General features: G+C 36.1%; 2 protein-coding genes across 2 annotated transcripts in view; one reads left to right on the top strand and one right to left on the bottom strand.

The window, feature by feature from the left end:
- Positions 1–1,341: 1,341 nt before the first annotated feature.
- On the top strand, positions 1,342–13,058 carry tmem192 (transmembrane protein 192). Its single transcript, XM_079857257.1, has 6 exons — positions 1,342–1,519; positions 2,145–2,297; positions 2,493–2,754; positions 3,958–4,095; positions 9,515–9,617; positions 11,707–13,058. Exons 1-6 carry the CDS (start codon positions 1,490–1,492, stop codon positions 11,816–11,818), a joined length of 798 nt encoding a protein of 265 aa, XP_079713383.1. The 5' UTR covers positions 1,342–1,489; the 3' UTR covers positions 11,819–13,058.
- A 163-nt stretch (positions 13,059–13,221) lies between these two features.
- Positions 13,222–17,699, bottom strand: part of LOC307153636 (uncharacterized protein) — a 5,380-nt gene continuing 902 nt past the window's right edge. The window contains exons 2-3 of the mRNA XM_079863211.1: positions 15,698–15,787; positions 13,222–13,599 (exon numbers count right to left, since the gene is read on the bottom strand). Of these exons, the coding sequence (XP_079719337.1) occupies positions 13,557–13,599; positions 15,698–15,787 (133 nt within the window). The 3' untranslated portion in view covers positions 13,222–13,556. The remainder of the gene's footprint in view (positions 13,600–15,697; positions 15,788–17,699) is intronic.

The raw sequence follows: 17,699 nt of genomic DNA, 5'->3' as shown, positions 1-17,699 counted from the left end.
TAGGCTACACGCCCAGTGGCGTAACTTTGCTAAATTAGATATATGTACATTGTACAATAACATTACGATGTCCATCGATTTAAATAGTATGCTACATTTGTCGTTTAATGAGATGTAGCCTAATATATGCTGTATAATAGATTTGTTGTGTGACTAAAATACATAGATTCGCCAAGTTGGACAACGTACACCTAAATGGTCCAGTGGTAGAACTTTCGCCAACAGTGTCAGAGGTTGTGGGGTCTAGTCCGCACCAGCATAGTTTTTTTTTTTTTTTTTTTTTCATCAAAACTGATTATGTTCACCAGTGGTTGTATATCAAGGAGGGACACGTGTGCATTATGATGTGTGATTTCACCAGAACGAATAGAGAGTATCCGCAACGGATTGAAGCGCGCGTCGAGTCAAGACAGTGCGGCGGTGTGCGCGAGCCACACGAGAGAACACTGTATCAGCGCCACTGATCGCAGCGGCAACAAGCACTTTCATCACTTGATTTTAAAAACACATTTCAGCGCTAGATCGTCTCTTATTTAACAAACGAACGAAATGAATGCTCTGCTGGTTAACTGGAGATGTTTATTTGTAGAATTGGTACATTCGTGCCGCGAAATGTTTTAAAAAGTGGTGGGGACATGTCCCACCCGCCCCACTCGCAAATTACGCCTATGTAACACGCACGCCTGATAAATATGTCAACTATAGCAGATCGGTACGTAGGTAGTGAATTTAACTACCTTGTACTCATGTCAGTCAGCCCTCCGCGGCTGCTTTAAACCTGAAGTTCATCTGTCTGTTACGCGAGTCGCAAGTAGAGAGTGGTGTTGCGTGATAGCATCACTGGACTGACACGTGATATGCCGACATAATATTTTTCTTTTGTAGCTATTTTTCGCAGCTATTGTACATAAATGTCCTCAGGAAACTATTAAAATGAAATTATTTATTAATTCATTATTATTATTATTATTAAAATTAAAAATTTAAATTGTTTTTATTAATCTGATTGGGTGGGCCACCGGTCAATCTGGGTGGGCACGTGCCCACCCAGGCCCACCCATAAATCCGCGCCTGCAAGAAAACAAAAACAAATCAAGCGAGATTTATTTAGTAAAATTCCTTATGACAATAAATCATTTTCAAGTTCTAACTAGTGAGATTCTAATTAATTGGGAAGAATGTGAAGGTAATTGTGCTTTTTGTCCAGAAAAGCAGCAGTCTTGCCCGGACCAATATGGCGGACTCTTTCTGTGTCAGCTGCATACATCCGGTGTCACCCTCTGGTTCCGCCTACTGACGTCCTACTCAAAGCCAATCACCTAAGAGTAAAGGACGAGCGCCGCGTAACGAAATTAATATTCATATGCCATGCCTTTGTAATAGTAGGATTGGTTATATCGCCAGCCACCCGGAAATCCAATTTAGAAATGTTTATGTCGGAGGTTTTTGCTTAAATCTAGAGTTTTGGCTTTGCCTGTGATGATCGGTCATGGAGTCCGAGCGCACATCGGCTTATGGCGTGTGTATAATTATTTTGTTTCTCTTGCTGTTCTTACTACTTGTTGTAAAAACGTGTACGAAATCAGGGTCACGAGAGCAGTTGAAATGCAGCTGTTCCTTTATAAATATCCTTGATAATGACAGATTGCTTTAATGGTTTAACGTTATGTGTATATTTAAGTAACAACACGTGTTTCTCTGTGCTGTTGCTTTTGGTTGTCTGTTTGTTTCTATGTAACGTTAGTAGTTGAATAATAATAATAATAATAATAATATAGGCTACACTATAGTTTTTATAGGAGTTAAGCCTACTTTCAGTGTCTCTTTGGTCTTTATTTATAATGACGCTGCTATTCGTGTCACCAATGTTTTGATAATGGCGCTATTCTCTAGGTCGTTTAGCTGGTGACAGGAACCTTTTACAATCTTTTTTTTTTTTTTTTTTTTTTTTTTTTTGGAATAGAGAGTCATTATTGGGCCCTAATATAGTTCATGCATTAACACTTTGAAATGCATGACTTCAGTTCAAAGTAACAATTAATGCTAGCAAAGCAGCTTTCAGCAAATTGCTGTAGTGTATGGATGCTATGACTATTACAACGCACGACCTAACCTGTATGTGTCTCTCTTGTTTTGGTGACTAGAATAACACAAATGTAGATTTTACACAAAGCACTGACGATGACCCTCTCATTGATGGACCACTTGTATCCCAAGATGCACTTGAGTCAGTAATCAAGAGAGAGTTTCAGGGATTACCCACTCATTGGGCAGTGAGTGTCCTCTCGTTTTTTCATGTGAGTAGAAACAGACCATTGCAAAAACATACACTGTTGCCCAACTCAGAAAAGTTAAAGTATGGCAAATCTGTTATTTACTCACCTTCATGTTGTTCCAGACTTGACTGGAAATTCTACTTTCAGTTATAATAATAAACCTGTTGCAGACACACTCACTATGTACTTTTTGAGTCATTTCTCTGTGTTTTGCAGGTGGTTTATGTGGCGTTGTGTATTGCTATCACATTATTTTGCTGGATATCTGATGAGCACACTCCTGAGTGCACTGCAGCATTGCAGGGGATCGACTCCAAGACTGTGGTGTTACTGGGGAAAGTTGCACTCTGGGTGATGGTCTTTATATTTGACAGATTTGTCCAGCGTCAACATAGCGCTGTGAGACGGAGAGGTTACCTGGACTTCTACAGGTTGACCCGAGGAATAAAAAACCTTCCTCTGCTCATTCACTCTGCAGGTGAAAAGATATTTCACACCATGTTCATGTCACATTTCCCCCTCTGTTTCTTTGCCACTTCATACAGGGAATCTCCATAAATAACTTGCTAATGCTAATTTAAGTATTCTGTCCAAATACCAGTGTTATAGTTCACAAATGACCACTAGATGGCAGCACAGAAGCTATCATTAGGAGTATTAATAAACATTGATTATGGAATGTTTAGATCAGGGGGTTCTGAACTTTTTTCCTGCAGAGATTAGCTCCAAACCTGATAAAGCTCTCCTATATTTTTCATGTAATCCTGAAGACCTTGATTAGCTTGTTTGGGTGTGTTCGATTTGGAGGAAAACTATGCAAAAAGTGGACCTCAAGGGTCAGAGTTGAGATCTGTTTTAGATTATGAAATTAATTTGATGTAGTTGCTTTCATTTATTATCCTTAATACAATCTAAATCCTGGTGTACTGTCTTTGTCAATATTCTAATATGATAACATTTACACTACCATTCCAAAAAAAAAAAAAAAACTTTTATTTAGCAAGGAATCATTCAAATGATCAAATGTGACAGTAAAGACTTTTAAAATGTTAGAAAAAAATTATTTAAAATAAATTATCTTCTTATAAACTTTCTATTGATCAAAGTATTCTGATTTTTAAAAAAAACATTTTCCACAAAATATAAAAAAATATGACAAATATTTTAAGCAGCACAACTGTTTTCAACATTAATAATAATAAATATTTCTTGAGCAGCAAATCAGCATATTAGAATGATTTCTGAAGGATCATGTGACACTGAAGAGCTGGAGTAATGATGCTGAAAATTCAGCTTTGCCATCACAGGAATGAATTACATTTTAAAATATATCAAAAGAGAAAACAGTTAATTCGAATTGTAATAAAATGTCACAATATTGCTATATTTTTTTAATCAAATAAATGCAGCCTTCGTGAGCATAATAGACGTCTTTTCAAAAATATATAAAAAATTCTCACAGATCCCAAACTTTTTAACAGTAGTGTACGTTTTGGGCAAATAATTGTGAATCATACCAAATTGATTCGAACTGAACCACGACTAAATCACAGATTTTATGCAGTGTGTTACCTAGTTAATAAGCCATAATCAATGAAATAACCAGTGATCAACAGTTTTTTTAAATGGCTAATACAGATATTCATGTCTGATATAATGCTCTCTCTTCTCTTTTATGTAGGTAATGCATTGATCCTGACTGTAATTGCTCCATCCTCTCTGCTGGATGCAAGTGTGAAGAATCTGTCTGTATATCTTCTGTTGTCCATCATCTGTCTGGAACTACTGCTGTCACTTATATGCTTGATTAGATATACAGGTACTCCCACACACTGGTTACATTCGCACAAAATTTCTTCATGGTTTATTCTAATACGGAATCATACCCCAAACCTCCTATATTTTTCTCACACATATTTTTGCTACACCTGCCTGCCAATATAATCTATATATCTCACTGGCTATTAAGCTGTATTTTTTGCTCTATATGTTGTCCTTCTGACAGTAGAATTATGTAGTTTTAGTTTCTCTGTAGAAAACATTGGTCATTGTGAAGCTCACATCATCATATATTAGCTATTCTCTGCAATGCTACCGCTCACAAAAAATCCACTTGTTTTGGTGGCTAATTGCAAGTAGTAGTTGCCACAAGGACTGTACATGCACACCTCCCCCAGCATGCATTACAATACCCAAGCTTCTGTCCTTATCCCCTTTAGAAACACACTAGGCAGCTGTTGTCCCTCTCAGCCTCTTTTTCTCGCATTCTGTGCTCCTTATGATAAAATAACAAATAACTCTTTTCTCACCTGTGGAAAGGGATGGAGAAGATGGGGGATATTTGAGAGAATGTCAAAGAGAAAGACCATATGTGGGGGGGAAGAGGCTTGTTATGGACACACAGCTCATCTTTGCCAAAGGCAACCTGAATCCACCCCACCCTAATACACCATGGCATTGTCTTTACTGTTGACACACACACACACTTACACACATTCTCGTATCAGTGCCTGGATTCCAGAGATGATTAGTGAAGTGAAGCTTGACCACATGTTATCTATAGAGACACACCCTCACTCGCTCACTTCATTCTCAATGAGGTCTATCAGTAGATATCACCTTGTGTCTCATATATCACTCTTTCACAGGAAAATCTTTTAGATGTGTTTTATTTTGTGTTTGTATGCTTATACACTACCTTTCAATAGTTTGCAGTCAGTAAAAAAAAAAGAAAGAAATGTATACTTTTTTGCAAGAATCCATTACATAGGTCAATAGTGACAGTAAAGATATTTTTAATGATACAAAGGATTTCTGTTTTAAATTAATGCTCTGCTTTCTATTCATCAAAGAAAAAGTTTTTTCATGGTTTCCACAAAAATATTAAGCTGCACAACTATTTTCAACATTGATAGTACAATAGGAAATTATAAATGCTTCTTAAGCATCAAATCAACATATAAGAATGATTTCTGTTGGATCATGTGACACTGAAGACTGCAGTAATTATGCTAAAATTGAGGAATTCAATCACAGGAATAAATTACATTTTAAGTTATTTTACATTTTTTATAAATTGTATTCATAATAATATCAAATAAATGTAGTCTAAGTGTTTCAAAAACATTACTAAACCCCAATTTTTTAATGTATAGGTCCAGTGAGGTTCAAAAGTCCACATCAAAAATCTTTGATTAAAAATCTGGAAATAACGTTTTCACAATGTTTTATGTATTTATTTATTTTTCAAATTTTGATGTAAAATTGATATGAAATATTTAGCATTCTGCGCCTTTTATATTTCTATTTTTGCTTCCGTTGAAGCACAGGATGCTCCTTGGAGCGTTTTAAAACCTTGTGGATAAAATAACATGATCATCAGGGTTCGCACAAACTGGATCTCATTAAGCTTGAGTGCTGCTGAAAATTTGAAATTCATATTCATTTTTTATTTAAACTTTTCACTCAAATTGTTATGCTGATAATATAAAAAATATATATTCAGTTTAAAAAAAATTAAAAAGTGGCTGTAGCTAGACTGACAAATTTAGGAAACTTCTTTTTGGTCACTCGCACTTGAGATGATTCCAAAAAAATTAACCCTAGTCTCGATCAAAAAACCAATTATTTTCTTCACATTTATTGTGCTAACGAATGATCTCTATCCATTTAAGCACCGTTTATCTCCTCCTATCCATATATCCATCTCTCTGTCCCTTTCCTAAAGGAAGGTGCAGTTAGGTCAGAGTCATGCTCCAGGGTCTTTGAAGTGTCCTCTGTGATGTTGTATCTCTGCCTCTCTCTCTTCATTTGAACATGAATGCAGCGTTCTGTATGGGCCGTATGCCGCCTCTGCACTTCAAAGGAAGTTTAGGGCCCTTCAAAGGGGGCGAGGGAGGTGATTGGGACCGGCATTGTTTTACCGCGATGCACGGAGAACATGCGCTCGGCCCCCGTCATGTTCAAATGTGCTCAAGGATGCCATTGGAATGAAATGGAGAAATATGATGCTTGAGGGAACACATTGATTTAAAGTGGACCGTGCTTTTCATCCCGAGCTCCAGAATGAAATGCTTCTCAGTTCTAAGAGCGAGTGTATGTCGCACAAAAGTGCTAACATTTTTCTATGGATTGGACTTCTATGCAACATTGTGTTAGAATGCAAATGTCATGAATTATTGACCGCTGGGTTTGGTTTATTGTAATGGTGTTTATTTGTACGGTGTCTTTTGAGGAGGGAAGCATTACTGTTTAGCAAAGATATAAGGAATGTGACACGTATATCAGAAAGACTGTCACTCTTTCTCTTTAAAAACATTCTTTAAAGCCTATTCTCGATGTATGGTGACATATCTGACGAATTACCCTAATAACCTTACAACATTACATATCTAAACTCGCATATACACTGTATTTGTCTCAAATAAATGCTTAAGCTCCATTTACTATTATATATTACACTTATATGGCACTTCAGAGCGAGAGAAAGAAAAGGTGTGCATTATCTCTAAAGAGGGAATCCCTGATCTCCTTCCTGCCCAACTCAATGGCCTGTTGGCCCCCATTTCCTGCAGGTGATTGAAGAAAGAGCAGTTTTATCTGATTGGTGTGTTTGTGATGGGTTGGCCAGGTGTGGGTCAGGAACAACGCGGAGGTTTGTGTATGTGTGTGTTAATGTTTTAGGTGATTATGGTGTAATTAGAGTGTATTCAGAGACCCTGAGATATTTTCCACTTTGATTTGTAGATTATATTTAGACAGATATGTTTGATCCTATAGCACCACCTTTAAGATGCATTAGCATTTGAGGATAAGCATGTTATTATTTCAATATTAAAATGCAGAGACAAATATCACCAAGTATCATTAACATCTCAAGCATTGCTCTGTCTCTGTCATTGTCGCTCTAGATGTAAGGGATCTGCTGCCGATCGCTAGCAAACTTGAATGTCTTCTGTGCATTTTGTCTGTAAACCGCAAGTGGTATTATAGTATATTACCTGTTTTGACTGACCAGTGGCGAACTGGCATTGGTATGTGGCTGAAAAGTTTTCTTTTTCTGTGCTTGAGGAGAAAATAGTTGTCTGGGGATTTCCGCAACATGGCCAAGACAGCTGAACAATTCCACCCAGAAACAAACCTTTATCATGTTGTACATCACTGCAAATAATACAGTTAAACTACCGTTCAAAAGTTTGGGTCGGTGACATTTTTAAAAATGCTGAAAGAAGTCTATTCCAGCTCACAAAGGCCGTATTTAATCAAAACAATACAGTAAAAACTGTAATATTGTAAAATATTATTACAATAGAACTGTTTTCTATTTTAATATATTTTAGAATGTAATTTATTAATTAATGTGATGAAAAATATAAATTTTGCCATTACTCCAGTCTTCACTGTCAGAAATCATTCCAATATGCTGATTCGGTGCTCAAAAACATTTCTTCTACACTTTCTTCTTTCTTCTGCATAATATTTCTGGGTAAAGCACGCTATCCCCCCCCCCCCCCCCAGAATTCTTTAATGTGTAGAAAGTTTAAAATGACAGTACTTATTTGAAATAGACATTTTTGCATGTAAAATGGTCAGACAAAAATGTCTATTTCATTAGTCTTGTCTTTTGATCAATTTATTACAATGAATGCTTATAATTAATTTATTTTAAAAAAAACATATTGCTGAACCCAAACGTCTTAACGGTTATATAGTTTCCAGTGTTGAATGTTTGTCCTGCATCCTTAATAAACAAGCTACAGTTAGTCCAAAATGCCGCCGCTAGAGTTCTTACTAGATCAAGAAAATATGATCATATAACACCGATTTTATCATCACTACATTGGTTACCTATAAAGTTCCGTATTAATTACAAGGTATTGCTACTGACTTATAAAGCCCTAAACGGCTTAGCTCCAGTCTATTTAACGGACCTTCTATCGCCCTATAATCCATCGCGCTCTTTAAGATCACTAAATTCGAGGCTTTTGGTCATACCTAGGATATCCAGATCCACAAAAGGAGGGAGAGCATTTTCACATTTAGCTCCAAAACTCTGGAATAGCCTTCCTGATACTGTTCGTTGCTCAGACTCGCTGTCCCAGTTTTAAACTAGATTAAAGACGCTTCTCTTCAGCCAGGCATTCATATAATACTTTTAATCTTACAGTTAAATCCGACCTCTAGTTCATAAACGCCAGAGGAGAACTGGCCCCCGACTGAGCCTGGGTTCTCCCAAGGTTTTTTTTTTCTCCATTAGGTCACCTGATGGAGATTTTTCGGTTCCTTGCCACTGTTGCCTTTGGCTTGCTCAGTTGGGGATATTTAATTTAATTAATCAATCAACATTTACTATTGATCAGCATTACCAAACGTGGACGTTTTACACTAGAAACAAACATTGATGTATTATTTTAATTTAATACTGTGAAGCTGCTTTGATACAATCTGTATTGTGAAAAGCGCTATATAAATAAACTTGACTTGACTTGAAGATTTTATTATTTAGAAAATAATTAATTTAGCTATATATTTGTACACTATTATTTCCTCTGTGTGTGACTTTGGTTTGACTTTTGGAAGCTTGAAGAAAGGCATGGAATGTTGAAAGAGAGAAATCTATCCAAATAATTGTCAATATATTTTAAATTTACTCGCTATACAATTTTTTTTCTCTCTTTCCCACTCTTTAGATATCATGCACATATTGTGGACTCTAGAATATTTGGTTCAGATTCTGGTCGAATATGCTTGAACTCGCTGTTCTTCCCAGTGTAGGAAGTGAAAGTTTGCTGATTGAGAGATACATTAAAGGTGTGAGAGAGGAGGGAAGTGACGTGTGAAATCCCACAGTTGCCCTGCGTTCTCACGCTCCCAAAACACACACTAACCACGCGTCTACTAGCACACCTTGTGGTGAAGAGTATCCGCGCTGAACGTGACTCCTGCTCACACACACTGAACGTGTGTCTTCACACACCTAGCTCACATTGCGCCGTCAGACGCACACTACAGCTATCAACATTTCTGTCTGGCTCAATTTTAACTTGTCTCATTTTGTCAATGGTAAATACTCTCGCTGTTTATCATGTTAAAGGAGTAGCCATTGTGATCTTAGACGTTTGGACCCCGCTGTATATTTAGTGTTTTTGGAAGGAAAGAAGAATGAGAGGGGGGTGGAGAAAACCTTACCTGTGTTATTTTTTTTGTACAATTATCTCTTTGTATTTTGTGTGTTTCAGTACATGTGAGGAAGTTTAATAGCAAGAAGCCCCATCCTGATGTGACTGAACAGGAGCGATCTCATGGCTGCTCCAGCGAAGTGCATACCGAAACAGGCTTCAGGTAACACACATTGGTGATGGATATATTATATAAATATATATATATATATATTAATCAGCTTATATTGGACCATTTTGAGAAGCCGCGAAGTGCATACCGAAACAGGCTTCAGGTAACACACATTGGTGATGGATATATATATATATATATATAATAGACATATTAATCAGCTTATATTGGACCATTTTGAGAAGCCGTTTAGCAGAAGTATTAGTAAACCAACAGCCTTTTTAAGTTGATAATGTGAATTTTTGTCCATTCTGTTTTTTTTTGTTTTTTTTCAGTAGAGTAAATAAGTATTTTATTTTAGCATTTGCATCTCCATATTGGGCATAGAAAAACCCATATCAGTCGACCAGTAGTATACATACAAATTGTAATTGGTAAATAATCAAAGAATATTTTTTTAAAGATTATCGTTTTATAAATTTCACTTTTTAATTATATCGGTCTAGTAACTAAAACTTTAGTAACACTCATATCTCTTCATTTAATTTGTTTATTATAAAGTTAACAACAGAAATAATTACTAGCCTATTTACTTAATGTACACTGGAAACTGCTCTTCATTTTAAAACCAATACAATAGCAGAAAGTTCTTAACACATTGGAATATATATAGTCCCATTCAAAAGCTTGGGGTCAGTAAGATATGTATTTTAATATTCGGCAAGGGAACATTAAATAGATCAAAACTTTCTGTAAAGACTTTCACATTGTAACAAAAAAAAATCATTTCAAATAAATGCTGTTCTTGAATCGTTCGCTGTTTATTCCTTGAGCACCAAATCAGCATATTCGAATAATTTCTTAAGATCTATGTGACACTGAGAAAAATAGAAAAAAAAAAGATTTTTCTAAGCCCATTGGCAGATATTTGTTGTTGTTTTTGCGTTTGTTTAAAACCTGCAGAAACCCAGATTTTTTTCAAGTTTACTTAAAATAAAAATAAAAAGTTGGGCTGTAGGCATGTATAATTTCTTTATTCCAGAGCGTCGTACACTGTAAAAAATTTAACTGTGATTTTTACGGTACAAAACCGGCAGCTGTGGTTGCCAGAACTTTACCGTCAAAAATACGGTAGCAACATTATTGGTTTTACAGACTTAACTTAAAATTTACAGTAATAAACCGTATTTTATTATCTGATATAATGTGAATTTACCATCCTATTGAAGTATTAATATCTGTTTTGTACCATTGTAATACACTGATAACCACCAATCACAGCAGTAATGAGAGTCACATGATCAATCAAAGCTCATCACAAGCAGCTCTTCCACAAGAAAGTTAATACTATTATATAGAAGCTGCACAGTGTTATTCACACAAACATTAAACACCATCACGGTAACACACATGAAATTTTAAAAATGCAATAAACATTAATTTAACAACATTAAATGTAACATAAAACCCTAATGTACATAACTGATTAGAAAAAATGAAGAAAACTATGAAGAAACAGTTATTTCAACAAAAATACATAAAATGTGAAGTGTCACGCAGGGAATTGTGGGAATGTCAATTTACGTTTTTTTCACTGTAAATTATACAATGAGTTGTTCTTTTTCACTTTCAAAAACTGTAAATTTAACGGCATTAAATGTACCATTAGATCTATCACAGTTATTTACCGTATATAGTACGGAAACTTTCTGTTAACCAATTAACAGTTTTTCACTGTAGCATTTTTACCATTAAAATTACAATCATTTTTTACAGTGTAGTAGGCCTAAATTAGTTTAACAGTTGTAGTAAAAGAAAGCTTGTTCACTCACTGCACTTGCACGCGTTTTATAATGAGAGCAGTTTTCCACAGTAGACGTTTGGCGTCTCACAAAATGCGGATTGATCTCTCATACTGAACAGTATATAGTTATCTGTATCGGTCAAAACAGACCATATTGGGGCATCTCTAAATGTACTGTTTTTTTTTTTTGTGTGTGACTAGTGTTTTCATAGATGCACACACACACACACACACACACACACACACACACACACACACACACACACACACATTTCAAGCCCATGTGCTGTAGACAGGTCAAACAGGTGCACATGTGTTCTGTGGTTTATTTGACAGGGACGGCTCCAGTCTGGAGGATGTGGTGGAAAAGCAGGCGGACCTGATTGATTATCTGAAACGGCACAACAGCGTTCTGAGCAGGAGGATCCTCACGCTGACCGGCCAGTAGATCAGAGCCTGACACGTGCAAACAGAGAGAGTGACTCAGGACTGCTTGTGCTTATGATGGGATCTGAAGCGGTGCGTGCGAGTGTGTGTGTGTGTGTGTGTGTGTGAGAGTGCGTCTATCTTGACTGGCATCAGCAGCCATGGCTCACTGATCAGAAGACTTTTTGTGGGAAACGATCCTTGGTAACCTCTCTAACGACACTCTCGTGTTTCCATGACGACAAGTCTGTGTAGACAATGGCCGCAATTGGGAAGTCAAAAACCCTCTGCTGCAGAAATGTTCAATAAAGACGCTCATTATGACTTTGTGGGATAGCGTGATCTTATCAAACCAAAAGCTTTATCGTGCGACTTCCGTTTCTCTGTGTGCATGTATGTGAGAGCATGAACAAGAGGGTACAGCAGTTGAGTTAATTGTGTACTTAATTTGACTTATATTGTTCATAATTTGTATTTTTGCTTTGAGGGTCTGTGCTGATTTTGTGTGCAAGAATTGTGTTTTTCTGGTGGTGTGTAGGAGCCAGAAAACTTTGTTAAATACTGACCTTTTTACCTGTTGCTTAATCTCACAGATTGTTTGAACTACTGCATTTTTAATGTAAAATAATGTGGATAAAATTGACTGAAACTTTTTGGGAATAAAAATTAACACATTTTATTGAGTCCGGTAGGTGATGTGGACGTCTAGATAAAGAAAGGGATAAGATAATACTAGATAGAAAATGTAGTTTAGAACACACATCAAGTTCTTAGAATTGCACTCTTGGTTGCAAATGGATTTGGAGTTTTTTTGTGCCATGTTTAATAAAAGTTTACATTTAATGACGTGTGGTGTAACCTAAAAAAAAAAAAATTCTTTGCACTGTGAGCATAGGTAAGTGTACACATCTTAATTATTATTTTGAAAAGTTTTTAGACATTTTATGATGGTTAAAGGTAAACTTTTCAATGTGATATCCAGATATTTTTTTACAAGTATTAGTACAAAATTATAAATCCTTACTCTAATTATAAATCATTTTTGATGGGTTGCACCACATGCCATTTTATGGTTTAAAGAAAAGGTAAACTTATCTTATAATTTAAAAGACTTAATGACCTTTACATACAGTCATGAGGGTCTACAGGGGTCAATTTTGGTGACATGAAACTTGGGATAAAAGTGTTGAACATGAACATCTGTTTTTGGAAATCGTCTATGGATCCATGTTAAAAGAGGCTAAAATAAATCTCCATCTTGGATTGGGAATGTTTCATTTTGGAAGCTGTCAATCAAAAATGGAACAATACAGTCTAGTGATCCCAGTATAACACACTCTTTTTCCTCTTTTCATACAGTAGCAGCTTGTGAATTTGAAAGACTTTGACAAGCCGTATGGATTATAAGACGCGTTGAGCCCAGGTGAAAAGACAATACACTTTTTATTTAATCAGGATAATAATAAAACATTTGAAGTGCATAACTTACATATAAACATTTCATTCAGTCCTTACTATTTACAATGATTCTGGCAAACTCAAACTGATTGAGCGATGAGTTTTTTTAGCTTGTTCTGTTGCAATGGATCTCCCCATAACTTGTTCACTAACATTCATAAAACAATACACTCCCTCTATACAGAAGTGACTAACATGGCTTGGTTACAATATATGGGCGAATGAACAGCCCTCAGGGAGTCTGATATGAAACTTTTTCCATCCATTGGTGGTCTTTGGTTTTCCTAATGCTTGAAGAAGCATCACAAGGATAGTTGCGTAGAGGTTCCTCTAGAGTTGTAAAACCTGATGGAGAACAAAACAAATAGTTTAAATCCACAATGCACGGCTATGGAATGGATATTTATGTGATCTTTGTGCAGCTTTTCTTTTAGACATTGATTCTATATATATGTGTGTGTGTGTTTGTGTCTGTTTGTGTGTTTTGTTAACTCCAGACTAGCTCTGGCTCATTGTGTGGGGGTCACAGAGTAAAGGTTAAAGGTGACAACCTCTCCAGAGTGTCTGAAAACAGTAGGCGGCTCCGGTAGGCTGTCACAGTGAATGTGTGTCCCCGCAGATACAGTGTCACACATATCACCATTTACAACATGTGCTCATGGTTCAATGATCGTGTCAAGATAAAGAAAACTAATGCACTGTAATATATATACAATATAATTCATATTATAATACAATACATTGATACAATATCATTTACTAGATAAAAATGTACTTTAAAACACACTTCAAGTTCCTATGTACTCTATTTATTTATGTTGGTTACAAATGGTTTTGGGAAAGGAATATGCCATGTTCAACAAAAGTTTGCATTTAATGACCTGTGTGGTGTAAAAAGTTATTTTAAAAAGTGTATTATTTTTTTTATGAAGTTATTTTAAATATTTTATGATGGTGAAAGGTAAAATGTTCAATGTAACATCAAGATATTTGTTTACAAGTTTTAGTAAGAGTTATAAATAATAGGTTTATTTAAAATTATAAATAATTTTGAGGGGTCAGGTGAATTTTTATGAAAGAACCGACTCCAAGTTGCTTTTTAAGTAACAAAAAGGCCTTTAGCAGCCAAAAAACACACACACATGTTGGGTTTCCATGGGGACTTTTCATAGACATAATGATTTTGTACAAACTGTATATTCTGTCCCCTAAGTCTACACATCACAGAAAACGTAATGCATTTTTTTTTTTTTTATTTTTACTTAGTATGATTTAGCAGCTGTTTTCCTCATGGGGACCAAAACATTTCCCGACAAGGATTTTGGAAATTGCTGTCTTTGAGGAGACATTTTCTCCCCATAACCTCACACACAAACTTCATTCACCCCTGTACCACCTTATGACCCCCTTGGTATGGTATTTAATATTTGATAATCCTCGTTTAGTCTGACTACTTTTATTTGATATATTTTATTTTATCTGACGTTTTATTTAACAGGGACAATACAGAATAACATTAGCCTATTTCACAGTACTGAGCCTCAGATGTTCTTATGCTTCTAGCTGATATCTAATTTGCACTAATTAGCTTTTGTCCTTGCTTAGGCTTTCACTAAAAACCTAAGAAATACACCAACCAACAACCTAAAATTTGAAACATTGAATTATGTTTTTAATTAATTAATGATCAAACAATTGATGATCAGTTTAAGCCTGTTTTTTATAGCTATATTAATTTTTTCCTTCAATTCTGTCTTTTAAATTCCATTGCTAAACCATTACATAACTGTTCTCCCTTCACTGAAAAGGCCACCAGGTGTTTCTGAGGACTGGCATTACTAGGCGTCCCACCCAAGTTTTACAGTGTGTGTGGCAGATAGTTAAAATGGGTTGAATTTATGGGGGTAGGGCTTTTCTCGTCCGTCTGTGTGTCTCTGTGTGGCTATGTAGGTTTCCACTCTTTTGTGTGTGTGTATGTGTGGGTGGGTGTGGAGTGTTTGTGTTTACTCCCGGTCCGAGAGAAAGTCACACAGCTATAAAGATCCAATAATGTCCCAGCTCATTTAGTACAGGGTATTTAACCCAAAGTACCTCCGTCTGTTTCTGTTGTGGCTTAGGGCCGCTAGAGATCCGACAGGCGGTTTGTTAATTAATCTGGCCGTCTTTTCTCCAGAACACAAACCCACAGATCACAATGGAGTGGTAAACACCATTCTCAAATGAAGTGCACGCACTTGTTAGTCAAGAATCAGTTTGTGTTGTCAAGGAGTCACAAAAGTAAATTCAAGGTATTTCACGATTATTTGTCAGCAAATACATGCTAGGAATGTCAGAATTTGGATTTGCTAATGATGCTCCCCTTTGATAACTCTTTTTCAATATTTGCCCATTCCTCAGAGTAATAAAAGGGAATAAATAGCCTGCATGTGAACTAAAGTCTCACCTCAAGGGAATGGTACTCTGGAGTGAAGAGGTAGACAACGCTTCTTTGGACAGTGGTGTCTGCGATATTTCCGCCTCAGGTTGAGAAAATCTGGAAAGGGAGGAAAATAAAACACTTGTCAGGGCTATGAACTATTAACCTTGAGTTACTGTATATCTCATGTCAAGTCAAGTCGCATTTATTTATATAGAGCTATATAACAATACAGATTGTTTCAAAGCAGCCTTATTCGTTCAAAGTTTTCTGGCCTTTAATAATGTACTCAAAACATTAGCACAAAAACATCTATCATTCATGAACTGTTTTTTTCTGAAACATCTAACATTTTGTAATGTTCCTAGGCCTACCTAATTGTTTCAGAGTGTTGAGAAAACATTTAAAAGTAACACTCCCATAATGTTTGCAAAATGTAATGTTCTCTTAATGTTCACATAACAAAAAAATTATAATAATTAAATATAAAAAAACGACGTTTTGAACATTCAGAAATAAAGTTTCCATAACTTAATGGAACCGTAATAAAAATGTTCTTAGAACATATTTTGTTGGCTGGGTTAGTTCAATGTAGATTTTTATTTGTTGAATTTAGTTCTGTGTGAATCTTCTATGTTAGAGATCAACAGGTTTTTTTTTTTTTTCAATATTGACAATTTTATGTTTTGGGGGGTTGGGGAGATGTAGGCTACTCCCCACCCCCCTCTCCCCAGTTTGGGGTGTTACCTGAAATAAAATCAAAATGAATGGTCTCCCCAGTTGGTAACAAACAATCTGGAAGGCAATATAACAATCAGAGGTCTTGTGATAACGCTCATGTCACTTCCCTCCATAAGCAGCTATTAGATTCTCTCCCAGAGGCGCAAGGACAATGGCACGGTGCGCACGGGAGGAGAACCGGGCGCTTTTATATCTGCCTTTGACTAAAGATATGCGAACTCCATGTACCTCCCTCTCTTTCTCTCTTTCACCGCAGTCACCCTATGCTAATGCATTATACCTATTGTGCTAAACATCATGACTAACAATGAACGCTGGTGCTTGATCGCCCACGGGCACCAGATTAATTGCGCATAGCCGCCACAGCAGCGGGAGATTAGAGTGTGTAGCCACTATACACGTAGGCTAAATTACATTTAGTTATAGGAATAGGCTATGCCTCAGCTTTTAGATAAAAGCAAAACTACCAAAACAGTGGACAAATAAATTGGTCTCGTGCGTAATTGCGGTTTATTTACAACTTTGCTATATTCAAGTGTAAAATATATTCATATAGTCCTATTTAGTATAGAATTATAAAAAACACATTAATTTTCAAGTCAAGGGTCAAGTGTGGGCTTAGTGAAACCCAAGCTCATTTCTGGAGTTAAGACTGAACTTTTCAGAAGCGTCAAGCGCCACTTAAAATCCACTCAAAGCAGTGACCCTAAATCAGCCATGACTGCGCACAGACCACTGACCAGGACAGACCTAAATATGCCAACAAGATCTTGGTTTACTAATGAGGTGACGTTTATCTATAGTGACTCGCGGTATTGGGTGAATGGGTAAACAGTTTGTGAGGTTTAGCCTAGGCTATACAAACTTTCAGGTATACCCAAATAGGCCTAGGCTATTCAAAATGTTACAGCCTGTAATGCATTTAGATTAAAATGTATTTTAAAAAGTAATTTGTCTTTAAATACTCCCCGTGAACAACAAGTCACTAACGATTGGCCTATTTGTTTTACAAACCTTCAGTACACAAAACTTTATTTCGAGACGATAACTCAGTTTAATAGGCCGAAGTAAATCAGATGTTGATTCAGTAACCGCTCTGAGGGGGATTCGTCAGACTGATTCAAACCATTAAAATAACCTGTTCATAAGAGTCATTTGCTTTTGAATCTGTGAATCACAAATATTATTATTTTTTGCGTGATGTCCGCAATTTAATTTTTTTTTTGCCACTATAAAACTTTCACTAATTTAGACCACAAACTCACAGCTCGGGTAAATTGTTTAGGGT

This window comes from Squalius cephalus (assembly GCF_949319135.1).
Source record: "Squalius cephalus genome assembly, chromosome: 2".
NCBI lineage: Eukaryota > Metazoa > Chordata > Actinopteri > Cypriniformes > Leuciscidae > Squalius > Squalius cephalus.
The sequence above is the reverse complement of the archived record's forward strand: the minus strand, read 5'-3'. Positions and strand labels throughout refer to the sequence as shown.